The 12794-nt window shown below is 40.4% G+C and overlaps 1 protein-coding gene across 2 annotated transcripts in view; it reads left to right on the forward strand.

The window, feature by feature from the left end:
• The window catches only part of POLH (DNA polymerase eta), a 34418-nt gene extending 23375 nt beyond the window's left edge, over nt 1-11043 (forward strand). Inside the window, exons 6-11 of one of the 2 annotated variants that reach the window (XM_080806484.1) lie at nt 989-1092; nt 3068-3187; nt 3730-3853; nt 4388-4453; nt 6512-6681; nt 8647-11043. In XM_080806484.1, coding sequence (XP_080662610.1) covers nt 989-1092; nt 3068-3187; nt 3730-3853; nt 4388-4453; nt 6512-6681; nt 8647-9541 — 1479 coding nt within the window. In that variant the 3' untranslated portion in view covers nt 9542-11043. Of the gene's footprint in view, nt 1-988; nt 1093-3067; nt 3188-3729; nt 3854-4387; nt 4454-6511; nt 6777-8646 lie in introns of those variants that run through there. The other variant, XM_080806485.1, reaches the window with a different exon arrangement.
• Nucleotides 11044-12794: the final 1751 nt, after the last annotated feature.

Genomic DNA, 12794 nt, shown 5'->3' on the forward strand with positions numbered 1-12794 from the left:
AAGAAAGATAGAATAATAAATTTTTATTAATTTGGATCACTGTTTTGGTTTAGGGACCACAGACAATTATCAATAATCCAGGGGCTGAATAACTGGTTTTATTAAAGTGAGGGTCTGGGATCTTCGTCCCCTTCTGACTAGGCTCAGTAATTGGGCAGTGCCTGATTATTCCTGGTTCCTACCTTTGCCCCCTTCCTCCAATCGCCAATCCATCCCACAGAGTTTTAGAATATTTTTGTGATTGGGTGAAGGAAGGGGAAACCAAAGTCCCACTGTAGTAATTTAAATAAGACTAAATATTGCCTAGTAGAAGTTCCAGAGAATCTCTCCAATGAACTTAAAGGATAATTTTATACTTTTCCTACCAGTTACAATTTGTGAAATGATACCACTGAAGCACCTTATTCTTTCAAAAGAGTTCTCAAGGACTTAGGGTTTTTTCATTTTGAAGTCTTGTTTCTAGTATAAGATGTATACTAATTGGATGATCATTTTGAGTCCAATCTCTATCACAGATACTTAAATTATGGTAAACTGTGTTAAATCCAGGACTCAAAAATTAATCAAGAAATGTAAATAAATGGGGTAGGGTAAAACAGGTTGGCTTCAGCATTTTTACATGGACATGCCAAGAAATGCATCGTATAGAAGTTTCTTCTGCAGCTTCTCTGGGCTTTTTACCCTCTTGAAGTCAGAGAACCTTAAGGAATAGATGGGGATGGAAAAAATGACAAAGGAAAACTGAGAATAGAAGATGTGGAAAGAACAATGAGGATGATAATGGGTCATAGTTTCCACTGAGGATGTTGTGGGATACCAAGGTTTAGAGAGGTCTTGAGTTTCTGGTTTTGGTTTTCGTTTTAATGTGGAAACCATTAGTTACAGCCCTTAAGCAGTGCCTGTGTTTGTTTGTGTGTGTTAATATTCACCAACTCTCTGTGTGGGTGAGGTTGGCAGTAAGGAAGTTTTTATCCTTTCCATGCTCCAGGTCCTGGCAAAACTGGCCTGTGGACTGAACAAGCCCAACCGCCAGACCCTGGTCTCACATGGGTCAGTCCCACAGCTCTTCAGCCAAATGCCTATTGGCAAAATGTAAGTATTCAAGGAGTACCTTCCATTTCACTCACATACTTCATGCGGGCACTCTCTGGTTTCTTCTGCTCCTTATGAAAGACTGAAGCCAGGAAAAGTAGGTAGCCATAGCCAGGAAGGTAGAAGGGCGATAATACAGGAGATTTTGAAAAACACAGAGACTTTTGTTCCTAATGAACCTTCAATTCTGGATTATCTGTGGAAGTTATTTAATCCTGAATTTTAAAAATGAACTGGTTTTTAGCTATATATTTAATTTCCCCCTAGCCTTTTTATTCAAGTCTGTTACTAAATAACAAAACAAATAGAAATTTTACTTATGTTTCTTCTAATATGAGATCAAGTGTTGAGGGCTGCTGAATTACTCCCAAACTACATATGAGAGAAAAACCTAAATAACATGAATAATTAAGCTGACCATACCAATGTGTGTCCTTGACAATGGCATAAAATATTGTGGAAGGCACAAGTTGTAAGAGTTGAAAGCAACAGTGAAAGTGCTATCAAGACTGTACATGACTGGGGCACCTGGGTGGCTCAGTGGGTTAAAGCCTCTGCCTTTGGCTAAGGTCATGATCTCAGGGTCCTGGGATGGAGCCTCATACCGGGCTCTCTGCTCAGCAGGGAGCCTGCTTCCCCCTCTCTCTCTGCCTGCCTCTCTGCCTACTTGTGATCTCTGTCTGTCAAATAAATAAATAAAATCTTAAAATTTAAAAAAAGACTGTACATGACTGACCTGCCTGGGTGGCTCAGTTGGTTCATTGCCTTCGGCTCAGGTCATGATCCCAGCCCCGCATCTAGCCCACATCGGGCTCCCTCCCTCAGTGGAAGGGGGGCTGCTTCTCCCTCTGCCATTCACCCCCTGGTTTGTACTCTCTGGCTCTCTGTGTCCAATAAATAAATAAAATCTTTAAAAAAAAAAAAGACTATACATGAGTAGTTGCTAAGTGAATTGTACAGGTAGTTAACCAGAGTTCATGGAAAAGAGATCTGAGGATTTATGAAAAAGACATGACATTTTGTTTTGTCAGATGAGAAATGAAGAACAATTCTGATTTCAATAATGTTTTGAACACACAGAGGGGAAAAGTATAAGGTATTTTCAGTGAACTGGGACTTAAACTAGTTTAATTGGACCAAAAAGAATTACGTGAGAGAAATAGTACTGAAAAGGTAGGTCGAGGACAGAGTATAGGTGGCCTCAAAGGCCAAGCTTAAGAATTATTATTATAGGGGCACCTGGGTGGCTCAGTGGGTTAAAGCCTCTGCCTTCGGCTCAGGTCATGATCTCAGGGTCCTGGGATCGAGCCCCGCATCGGGCTCTCTGCTCTGCGGGAGCCTGCTTCCTCCTCTCTCTCTGTCTGCCTCTCTGCCTGCTTGTGATCTCTCTCTCTCAAATAAATAAATAAATAAAATCTTAAAAAAAAAAAAAAGAATTATTATTGTATTCTTTTTTAAAAGATTTTATTTATTTGACACAGAGAACGAGAGAGAGAGAGCACAGCAGGGGGAGCAGCCGGCAGAGGAAGAGGGAGAAGCAGGCTCCCCACTGAGCAGGGATCCCAATGTGGGGCTTGATCCTAGGACCCTGGGATCAGGACCTGAGCCAAAGGCAGATGCTTAACTGGCTGAGCCACCCAGGCACTCCTGGGGTTAGAATTTTAATCCCTAAATGGGACAGTAGATCCTGTACAATTAGAAGTTTTACGTACAGTTGACTTGAAAACTAATCGACGACTTTAACCTTTAGTTGATGCTATTGTTAATCTTCCCAGGTCCTAACTCTTAGTGTATTTGAATTTCCAGAATCATCCAGTCTCATACTAGAAAATTAATAGTTTACAAGACTGACCAATAAGTGCTCTCATTTTCCCTGAATCCTCAGGAGACTGACTTACACAAGCAAAATTTCTTATGTCTGCTGCTAACCAGATATTTATGATGTGACCTATAAATTCTTTATCTCTTTTGTTAGCCGTAGTCTTGGAGGAAAACTAGGTGCCTCTGTCATTGAAATCCTGGGGGTGGAATACATGGGCGAACTGACTCAGTTCACTGAATCTCAGCTCCAGAGTCATTTTGGGGAGAAGAATGGGTAAGCGATTCCTAATACTTTTCAATCATAAACTTTATGGAGATGCTAAATTCAAATATGGACAAAAGCACCCAGTAAAATTTAGACCTATCTTTAACATTTGTTCCTTGAGGTAATTTCATTGGTCCTTTTGCTTTAAAATATTAAATCACTGTGGCCTGTCTGAAGTAGTTTTTCATTTACCTAACTAGGTTGATAGGCTTGGATATATACATCATTTCTGTGTGCTAAAATGCTTAAAATCTTTGTAGTAAATACTAAAAATTTGGGGGATATGAATCAGTGGCTTGCTCCATGCTTTTCCAAAAATATAAGTAACTTGGCTTTAAAAAGCATAACCAAGTGTCCCTCTCCTTGGCAATATATTGCACTAGAATTCTTTGGGAAGTGCAGGGATTCTGTCAGGGGTGAGGTATACTTAATTTTAGACAAAATTTTCCTTTTCCATGAAGTAGATAAAAGGATAGTGCAATGTAGGTATTTTATTTTAACAAGAATAATCATTTGCTTTTGCCTTAAAGTTTTTTTGCTGCTTTTATTAGATCTTGGCTATATGCCATGTGCCGTGGGATTGAACATGATCCAGTTAAACCCAGGAAACTACCTAAAACCATTGGCTGCAGCAAGAACTTCCCAGGAAAGACGGCTCTGGCTACTCAGGAACAGGTAGGCAGGCCTTCTTGACAAGAACGTTGCCTCTTTTAAAGGGGTTAGTGGGTAGGTTTTGGTAACTGCAGAACATTTAATAAGTTAGCTGGAACCTTTCTGTTGTAAAGTAAGAAGGTCTTTGTGTGTGTGTGTGTGTGTGTGTTGAAAACTGAGCTTTATGTATTATATTTTCTATCCAAAAAGAAATAAAATGGAACTAAGTGAAATTCAAAACGAAATTACTCTTTTTTTTTTTTTGATAGGTGGTAATGTGGAAGGCCTGGGATATTATGCCCCAAGTTTGTGTGTGTTCTTTTTTCTCAGAGCTGGAACATGCCTTAAGTTCACCTGATGGCATGCCAGCCAGAAAATAAAATGAAAATCTTGAGCTAGGGCAGGTCAGAGAATGTCTATGATCTGGTGATCCCTTGGTTATGGGGGAGACTTTACTGTACATTTACATTTGTGGGAGAACGGAACAAATCCTCCATCTAGTATTATAACAAACCTAGAATTTTTAAATGAAAGATTAAAGTCTCAACACATTTTTAGGTACAATGGTGGCTTTTGCAATTAGCCCATGAACTAGAGGAGAGACTAATCAAGGACCGAAATGATGTAAGATTTTCTTTCTTTATTCTTGGGGCGAGCTTTGGGATTTAAATACCAGTTGTTGCTTACCTGGAGAAGTGGTAGAGACAAAGATACAAAAAGATACCAGACTAGGAAATTATAGGAAATCTTTTATGTCCTTCCGTAAAACTCGACATGATCTTTGAAAGCCTAGATCTGTGAATATAAGAACTGACTACCCCATCCCCTCATTACTATTTGCCTCTACTCTTTTGGATATTTCTTATTTAACCTCTCCTGCAGTCCTGAATATACAGTGGATCTTTTTCAGAGGACAGAGCCATTAAATAGGACATTCATGGATTAGACTACAAATTATTGGAACTTAAACACAGTCCATGTGACAGAGAAGTACTGGCAGTTTTAGAGATAGAGTATGAAGTCAAAGACTTGACATCTGATGATTAGTTTCTTTATCCTTTACTTTTTCAAAAAATAGCTTTATTGGGGTGCCTGGGTGGCTCAGCTGGTTAAGCATCTGCATTCAGCTCAGGTCATGATCCCAGGGTCCTGGGATCGAGCCCTGTGTCGGGCTCCCTGCTCAGTGGGGAGCCTACTTCTCCCTCTCCCTCTCTCTCATTCTCTCTTTCAAATAAGTAAATTTAAAAAAAAATCTTTGGGAAATAGCTTTATTGATACATATTTTACATGCCATAAAATTCACCCATTTACAGTATACAGCTCAGTAGTTTCAACTTAGTATATTTCAGAATTGTTCAACCATTCCACAATCAGTTTAAGAACATTTTCATCACCCAGAAAAGAAATCCTATACTCATTAGCAGTTACTCACCCAATCCTAGGCAACCACTAGTGTGCTTTGTCTTCATAGACTTACTGTTCTGGACATTTCACATAAGTGGACTAAGGCAATATGTGGCCTTTTTGCTGGCTTGAAATCTTTTGGTTAACATAATAGTTTCAAGTCTCATTCATATTGGAACATGTATCAGTATCTTTTGTCCTTTTATGAATGAATAATATTCTATTGTATGGATATACCATATTTTGTTTATTCATCAGTGAATGGATATTTGAGTTGTTTCTGCCTTTTGGCTATTATGAACCATGTTGCTATGAACATTCATGTATGGATTTTTGTGTAGACATACATTTCATTCCTCTTGGGCATATACCTAGGATTAGAACTGGTGGTTCACATGGTAACTATATTTAGCATTTTGAGGAACTACCAGACTGTTGCTGTGCTACATTATATTCCCAGCAATGTAAAAAGGTTTTAATTTCACTATATCCTGTTACTCTTTCTTATTTTAGCCATACTAGTGGTTGTGAAGTGGTATCTCATTATGGTTTTCAGGTGCTTATTGGCCATTTTCTTATCTTTGGAGAAATTTGTCAAGATCCTTTGCCCGTTTTTGAAGTGGTTTGTTTCTTCATTATTGAGTTTTAAGAGTTCTCTATATATTCGGGGTATAAGACCCTTGTCAGATCATTCGCAAATATTTTCTCCCATTCTGTGAGTTTTTTCACTTTCCTGACAGTATTATTTGATATGTTCTCTCATGTTCCCACATCTAGGAGTCCTACAAGTCAACAACTGTACTGTCAGAAATCACCCACAACTACCTGTTTGCCCCTTGTCAGCTGAATTGGTGGTGGTGAATGTTTGTTCTTCGGTGGGCCACTTAAAGAGGGAGAGGATCCCAGTTCTTATGGGCCTACTTGCCTTTGCTCACTAGATGTCGCTCTGTTCTCATTTCTCCTTATAAGGCTTCATAGGCTTTCAAAGCCTTAAAGTGGGGCTTTTCTTCCCACTTTGTATCTAATGCAACATAGTAGGGATCTGTATCTATCTTTCCGGAAATTCATCTGTCTTTAAGCTTAAAAGGACTTTATGCCAAAAGTAATTCTGGACGTGTAAGATCCTTGTCACTTCACTGTTTAAAGTATTAATTATGTTTATTTCCAAACCATTCTGTCACCCTGGTTCTTTTCATTTCCTCCTCACACAGATCAATATATAGAACCCAGATGCTCACAATAACTTTGGTTCTGGTCTCAATCCTTTTATACCCACAGAATGACAGGGTGGCCACCCAGTTGGCTGTGATCATTCGTGTACAGGGAGACAAACGTCTCAGCAGCGCACGCCGCTGCTGTGCTCTTACCCGCTATGATGCTCACAAGATGAGCCGTGATGCGTTTGCTGTCATCAAGAACTGTAACACTTCAGGAATCAAAACTGACTGGTGAGTCGAATTCTAGCTTGTCTTCTCAGAAAACACTTATACCCTGACTTGATCTAAAATTTGTGGGTATACAGCTTTCCAGTGAGAGTAGGTTCTTGGTAGTGACTCTAGCTAGGTCCTACCAGGTCACAGAGAGGAATGGCAGAGCACAACAGAAACACCAGAAACAAGGCAGCTCAACTACTGCTTCTTTGCCTACATGTGGCGCATTCCAGTTCTCAGGGGTGGGTTTGAGAGGCAGAGTAAACCAATATTATCCCCGCCTTTGCTGCAATCAGAGGGAAGGGCCAGTTGCATGTGTGAGTATGGAACTCAAATACATTTGGGAACTTCTCTCTCAATACTTGATTGTCCTATCTTAAAACTTGATAATGAAAGTGACCTGTATTTATTGATAATCTCAATTTAACATCCCAGCTCAGCCACAAGCTCCACTGGTATAATACTGAATGTCATATTAAATTTCACTTCATTTAGTAATGAAAAATAACCAAATATATCATTGGAATGTGTTCATTTATTGTTCTGATATTAATGATTTTCAGTATTGGAATCCTCTGTTTATTTAACATTGCCTGTTACATTGAAAAAAGTACTCCTAATTCACAATGGAAATATAATTATGTGAGAAACATAAATTGGTTGCTTACTTATAGATCTATATTGACGATGATAAAAGTTTAACCTGAAACTAATGCGACTCAACTATAAATAAATAAACAACAAAAGTTTCATTGAACACCTAAGTTAATTGCTTACCTAACTATGTGGGTACTACTATTGTATGTGCAGACCTACAATATGATGGGGTCGCTAAAGCTGGAATCTTTGTTCTTTGTGTAGAATAATTTGTTTAGCTTCTACTTCCTGGTACATGTGTTTATTCTCAAATACTGAAACAGTTTCACTGAACTAAATGATAAATTTATCATTTATAAATTTGTGTTCTATGAAACAGACTCTAACAAATACTTACCAGGAGTGTGAAACCTATTGAAAGGGAAGCATCAAATGATCTGACTGTAAGACTGTTCAAAAGCATGAAACCAGGGGTGCCTGGGTGGCTCAGCAGGTTAAAGCCTCTGCCTTCGGCTCAGGTCATGATCCCAGGGTCCTGGGATCAAGCCCCACATCGGGCTCTCTGCTCCACGGGGAGCCTGCTTCCTCCTCTCTCTCTCTCTCTGCCTGCCTCTCTGCCTACTTGTGATCTCTGTCTGTCAAATAAATAAATAAAATATTTAAAAAAAAAGGCATGAAACCAGAGAACAGTGCGATACTGTCCTAACAGTTTTAAAAAGGCATTTACTCTTTACCTCATTAAGGGACTAATCTGTATATATAAAAGCATGTTTTACTTTCTGAAATACAACTTATGTGAAAATTATTTTAATAATTGACATAATAAGTAACTCTGGCATGAATTTCTTGAAATGTTTCTGAGACTAGGATAGGTAATTCCAGTTATGGGATTTTATTCTCTAGAAATTCAAGTTGAAAGTTTGTCAGAATGAGGGTTAGGTGGTACCCTTTATAAAAACAGAATGGGTAACAGGATTTTTTTCAAGAGACTTACAGTCTAAATATTCTAAAGCTTTTTTGTTGCCCTGAATAAAATTTCTTGCCTCAATCCTGAATTACAACTGCTATTATGTATCTTCTGATATATCTTATGAATACCTAGCTGTCAGGGGATCCATTTTGTATGTCTGACCTGGTTAGGTGTTCACCAGGTCAGCAGCTCCCAAGGTGTGGTCCTAAGCCAGCAACATCAGCATCACCTAGGAACTTGTTAGGAAGGCATATTCTCTGCCTAGTCCAGGTCTACTGAATCTGTATTAATCTGATGCCCTAAAAGTTAAGAACACTGCAATAATAGTTTCCTCTTGTGGCACAATCATAATCCCAGTCATTTACAAACTGTATCTGTGACCTGGTGCTAATCTTGTTCCTTTACTTTCTATACAGGTCCCCTCCCCTCACAATGGTCTTCCTCTGTGCTACCAAATTCTCCACCTCTGCCCCTTCATCTTGCACAGACATCACCACCTTCTTGAGCAATGACCCAAGTTCTCTGCCAAAGGTGCCAGTTACCAGTTCAGAAGCTAAGACCCAGGGATGTGGCCCAGCAGTGACAGCCACTAAGAAACCAACCACTTCTCTGGAATCATTCTTCCAAAAAGCTGCAGAAAAGCAAAAAGTCAAAGAAGCTTCACTGTCATCTCTTACTGCCACTACCCAGGCCCCCTTGAGCAATTCACCATCCAAAGCCTCCTTACCTTTCCAAACCAGTTGCGCTACGGGAACTGAGCCCTTCTTTAAGCAGAAGAGTCTAATTCTAAAGCAGAAACAGCTTAGTAATTCTTCAGTTTTCTTCCCTCCACAAAATCCACAGTCTAGCCCTAAACAGTTAACAAACTATCTTCCAACAGAGTATCCAGATTGCACCTCTGTCTGTCAAGCAGCATTGAAGCTAGGATCCTCTGAAACAACTCCTACAGAGATGGATTTGGCCCAGAACAGCCCAAGCAGGCCTGCTTCTTTAGCTTCCAGCTCTGCTCTGGAGGTGGCTCAGAAATCAACTATTACCCCAAGTCCTGTGGCATCTGAGGACCAAATACCCTGTGAGAAGTGTGGCTCTCTGGTACCTGTATGGGAGATGCCGGAACACATGGACTATCATTTTGCATTGGAGTTACAGAAATCCTTTCTGCAGCCCCACTCCTCAAACTCAGAGGCTGTTCCTGCCAGTTCTCCTCAAAGCAGAAGAAATCCCAAGAGCCCTTCAGCCTCCAGTAATAAACGCCCTAGGCCTGAGGGCATGCAGACATTGGAATCATTCTTTAAGCCGTTAACACACTAGTGCTGCCCTCAGGCTTGCTGCAGGGTTTTAATATTTTACCTGTAAACTAGGAGATGGAAATATGCTCACTTTGCAAGGAAATCCATAACTTTATGAAATTTTTAGTAAGAGAAACAATCCAGTTAGATGCTGACTTAAAACTCCCCATCTCTTCACATGTACGGATTCCAATTCCACTGCTGACGGAGATGTAAAAACTGACTTACCTTGCAGAGATACAACTGCTTTGAGTTTTTAATCATTAGAGTTTAGGGAGGCAGTGTCAGAGTACAAATATATGGGCCTTGAAGCCTAGGAGAGGCACTTTCCTCACTTTTCCTCATCTATACAACTGATAAACTTTATTATAGATTATGGGAGATTAAGGACAATGTATTTAGAGTATGTGGCTTAAAGATGGCACAAAAAAGCTGAGTGAGAAAAAACATTTTTAAACTTTTCCCCAAGCCCTGTGACAGGGGCATTTCAGATAATGGCTTTGACCAAAATTTGAGGTTTGAGAACGTGAAGTAAGACCTAAAGTGGTAACTGGTTTAGGGCAGGGCTCTGTACACAGAAGCTGCTCAATAAATACTGAATTTCATACAAGAAAATCCTATTATGGCCACAGTTTTAGCCACTGGCCCTTCTACCTCTTGCAATTGGTCTAATGTAGAATCAGATTGTTAATAGACCAGTTCAGGAACTCTGTTTAGACTGGTTAAGTCACGATCAGAACTAGATCATCTCTAGAATCATACTAGGCAGAGTGTGATTTTGAGGGTCATCAGGGAACTTATTAGAAATTGTCTCAGCCTCACCTCTACCCCTGCTGAATCAGTATCCATACATTAATAAGATTCTCCAGGGTGTTTGAAGAACACTGATCTAGAAGATGCTGTGGCCAGCCAGGTTTATAGAGGGCAATGACATTTCCTTAAACCCTGAAGTACAAATTTAAGAGGTAGTGCTTGGCTTTCAGGGTCACTGGCCTGTTCTTCATCTCTTACCTTCTGATGTTTGAATATTGAGCTTAGGGTTTACTGTAGCTTTCTGCACTTGTCCATATTTATAGTACTGTATTCTTAATCTGTGTTCTATGTGGAAAATCAGCTTTTTTGATATGGGAAAACTTGTGTTACATACAGAACCCAACCGCAGATGAACTGAACTAGGTGGTGTTGGGGGAAGTGAGTAGGAAGAATGGTTTATATATCCCCCCTCTCATACATCACCCACCCTTTTTCAAACTTATTTATAAATTGGGAGTCTGTATTTAGTTTGAAGAAGAAGAGGGTAGCATTTGAAAAACACAGTAGCAAAAAAATTACTTCTTCCTTCAAAAATATTTTCCTCTTGGGACGCCTGGGTGGCTCAGTTGGTTGAGCGGCTGCCTTCGGCTCAGGTCATGATCCCAGCGTCCTGGGATCGAGTCCCACATCGGGCTCCTTGCTCCGCGGGGAGCCTGCTTCTCACTCTGCCACTCTGTCTGCCTGTGCTCGCTCTCTCTCTCTCTCTCTGACAAATAAATAAATAAAAAAAATCTTAAAAAAAAAAAAATATTTTCCTCTTGTAGCAGTTGAATAATGTGTACATGGCCCTTTTCCAACTCGATTTGTAGTTTCTTGAAGGCAAGAATTCTCCAGTGCCTTGCACATAATAGGTGCTTGATATTTACTGGATGAAACATACGTAGTAATTTTAGATGATTACTAGGACTGAAAGAGTAAAAATGTACATGCTACTGGTGTGGGGGAGGGTGACTGCTTTATGTATCTTTTTATTCTCCTAAATGTTTCATTAACATAGCAAGGTATAGCTCACTGGTTCCTGAAGATGTCTTATTAAATACTGTTATCAGGGGCCCTGAGTGGCTCAGCAGGTGAAGCCTCTGCCTTCGGCTCAGGTCATGATCTCAGGGTCCTTGGATTGAGCCCCGCATCTGGCTCTCTGCTCAGCTGGGAGCCTGCTTCCCCCTCTCTCTCTGCCTGCCTCTCTGCCTACTTGTGATCTCTGTCAAATAAATAAATAAAATCTTTTTAAAAATAAATAAATAAATACTGTTATCAGGGGATGACTGGGTGGTTCAGTCAGTAAAGCACCAGCATTCAGCTCAGGTCATGACCCCAGGTCCTGGGATCGAGTCCTGCATCAGGCTCCCTGATCAGCGGGGAGCCCACTTTTCCCTCTGCCTGCTGCTCTCCCTGCTTATGCACCCCCCCCAAGACAAATAAATGAATAAAGTCTTAAAAAAAAATACTGAGATAACTTCCTAAAATTTCCTTACTTAATCCAGTGAAAAGTTAAAAAAAAAAAAAAAAAGCCTAAAATGAAGCAATACCTCTCTTTCGGGTACTATACAGATTAAGTGGAACAAATTTTGAACACTCCGGTTGATTGGAAAGAGTCCTATAGAAAAGCAATGTGGTAGAAACTCTGGTTTCATTGGACTTACAGAGGCCAAGACAGGTGGGGGAATGGGTAACTAGTAATGACAATACCCTTCTGTTTCCTTGGAAATGCTACCCCTGCCCCAGCATACCGGCAATCAGCCTATGGAGGGGACAGCAGACAGATATGCAAAGATCAGTGCCAGGCGAAACCTACAGGACCATTTTGCTGAATACAACCTTCTCTCATAGCTATTTATCAGCAACTGCATAGAAGGAAGTAAACAGCTTTTAATCCCCAACAGAGGAGGAAGGGGAAGTTCTTCAGCCAGAGGCTTCTTACAGTAGCAAGTTAAGCCACTGATATTTTTAAAAACAGCAGAGCTTGAATAGTTAGGGAGGCTATTACTTTAATACCCAGAACAGGGGCGCCTGGGTGGCTCAGTCAGTTAAGCCTCCCACTCTTGATTTCAGCTCAGGTCATGATCTTGGTGTCTTGATATCAAGCCCTGTGCCAGGCCCCACTTGGGAGATTTTCTTCTCTCTCTCTCTCTGTCCACACCCCCACCCCCACCCCACTCAGCTGCCCGCGTACTTTCTCTCTTAAAAAAAAAAAAAGAAAAAAAAAAAAAAACCCTGGAGACAGAATGCCTCATGGGACTTTCCTTGGGCCACATTTATCATTAAATTTCTTTTGTAAGGATCAGTACTCAAAACGCAGTCCTATAAAACATGACAGGTACTCCGAACACAGAAACAGGAAGAAAGGACTAAGGTTTGTCCTGGCGGCCCTCAGAGCTCCAAGAAGCTACTAGCCAGTTCAGGCTATGCAAACTTCACTTCTCCCGATCTTGCATTGCTAGGGAAAGCATGAGGGCTAGATT

The sequence above is a fragment of the Martes martes genome (genome assembly GCF_963455335.1).
Source record: "Martes martes genome assembly, chromosome: 6".
Taxonomy (NCBI): domain Eukaryota; kingdom Metazoa; phylum Chordata; class Mammalia; order Carnivora; family Mustelidae; genus Martes; species Martes martes.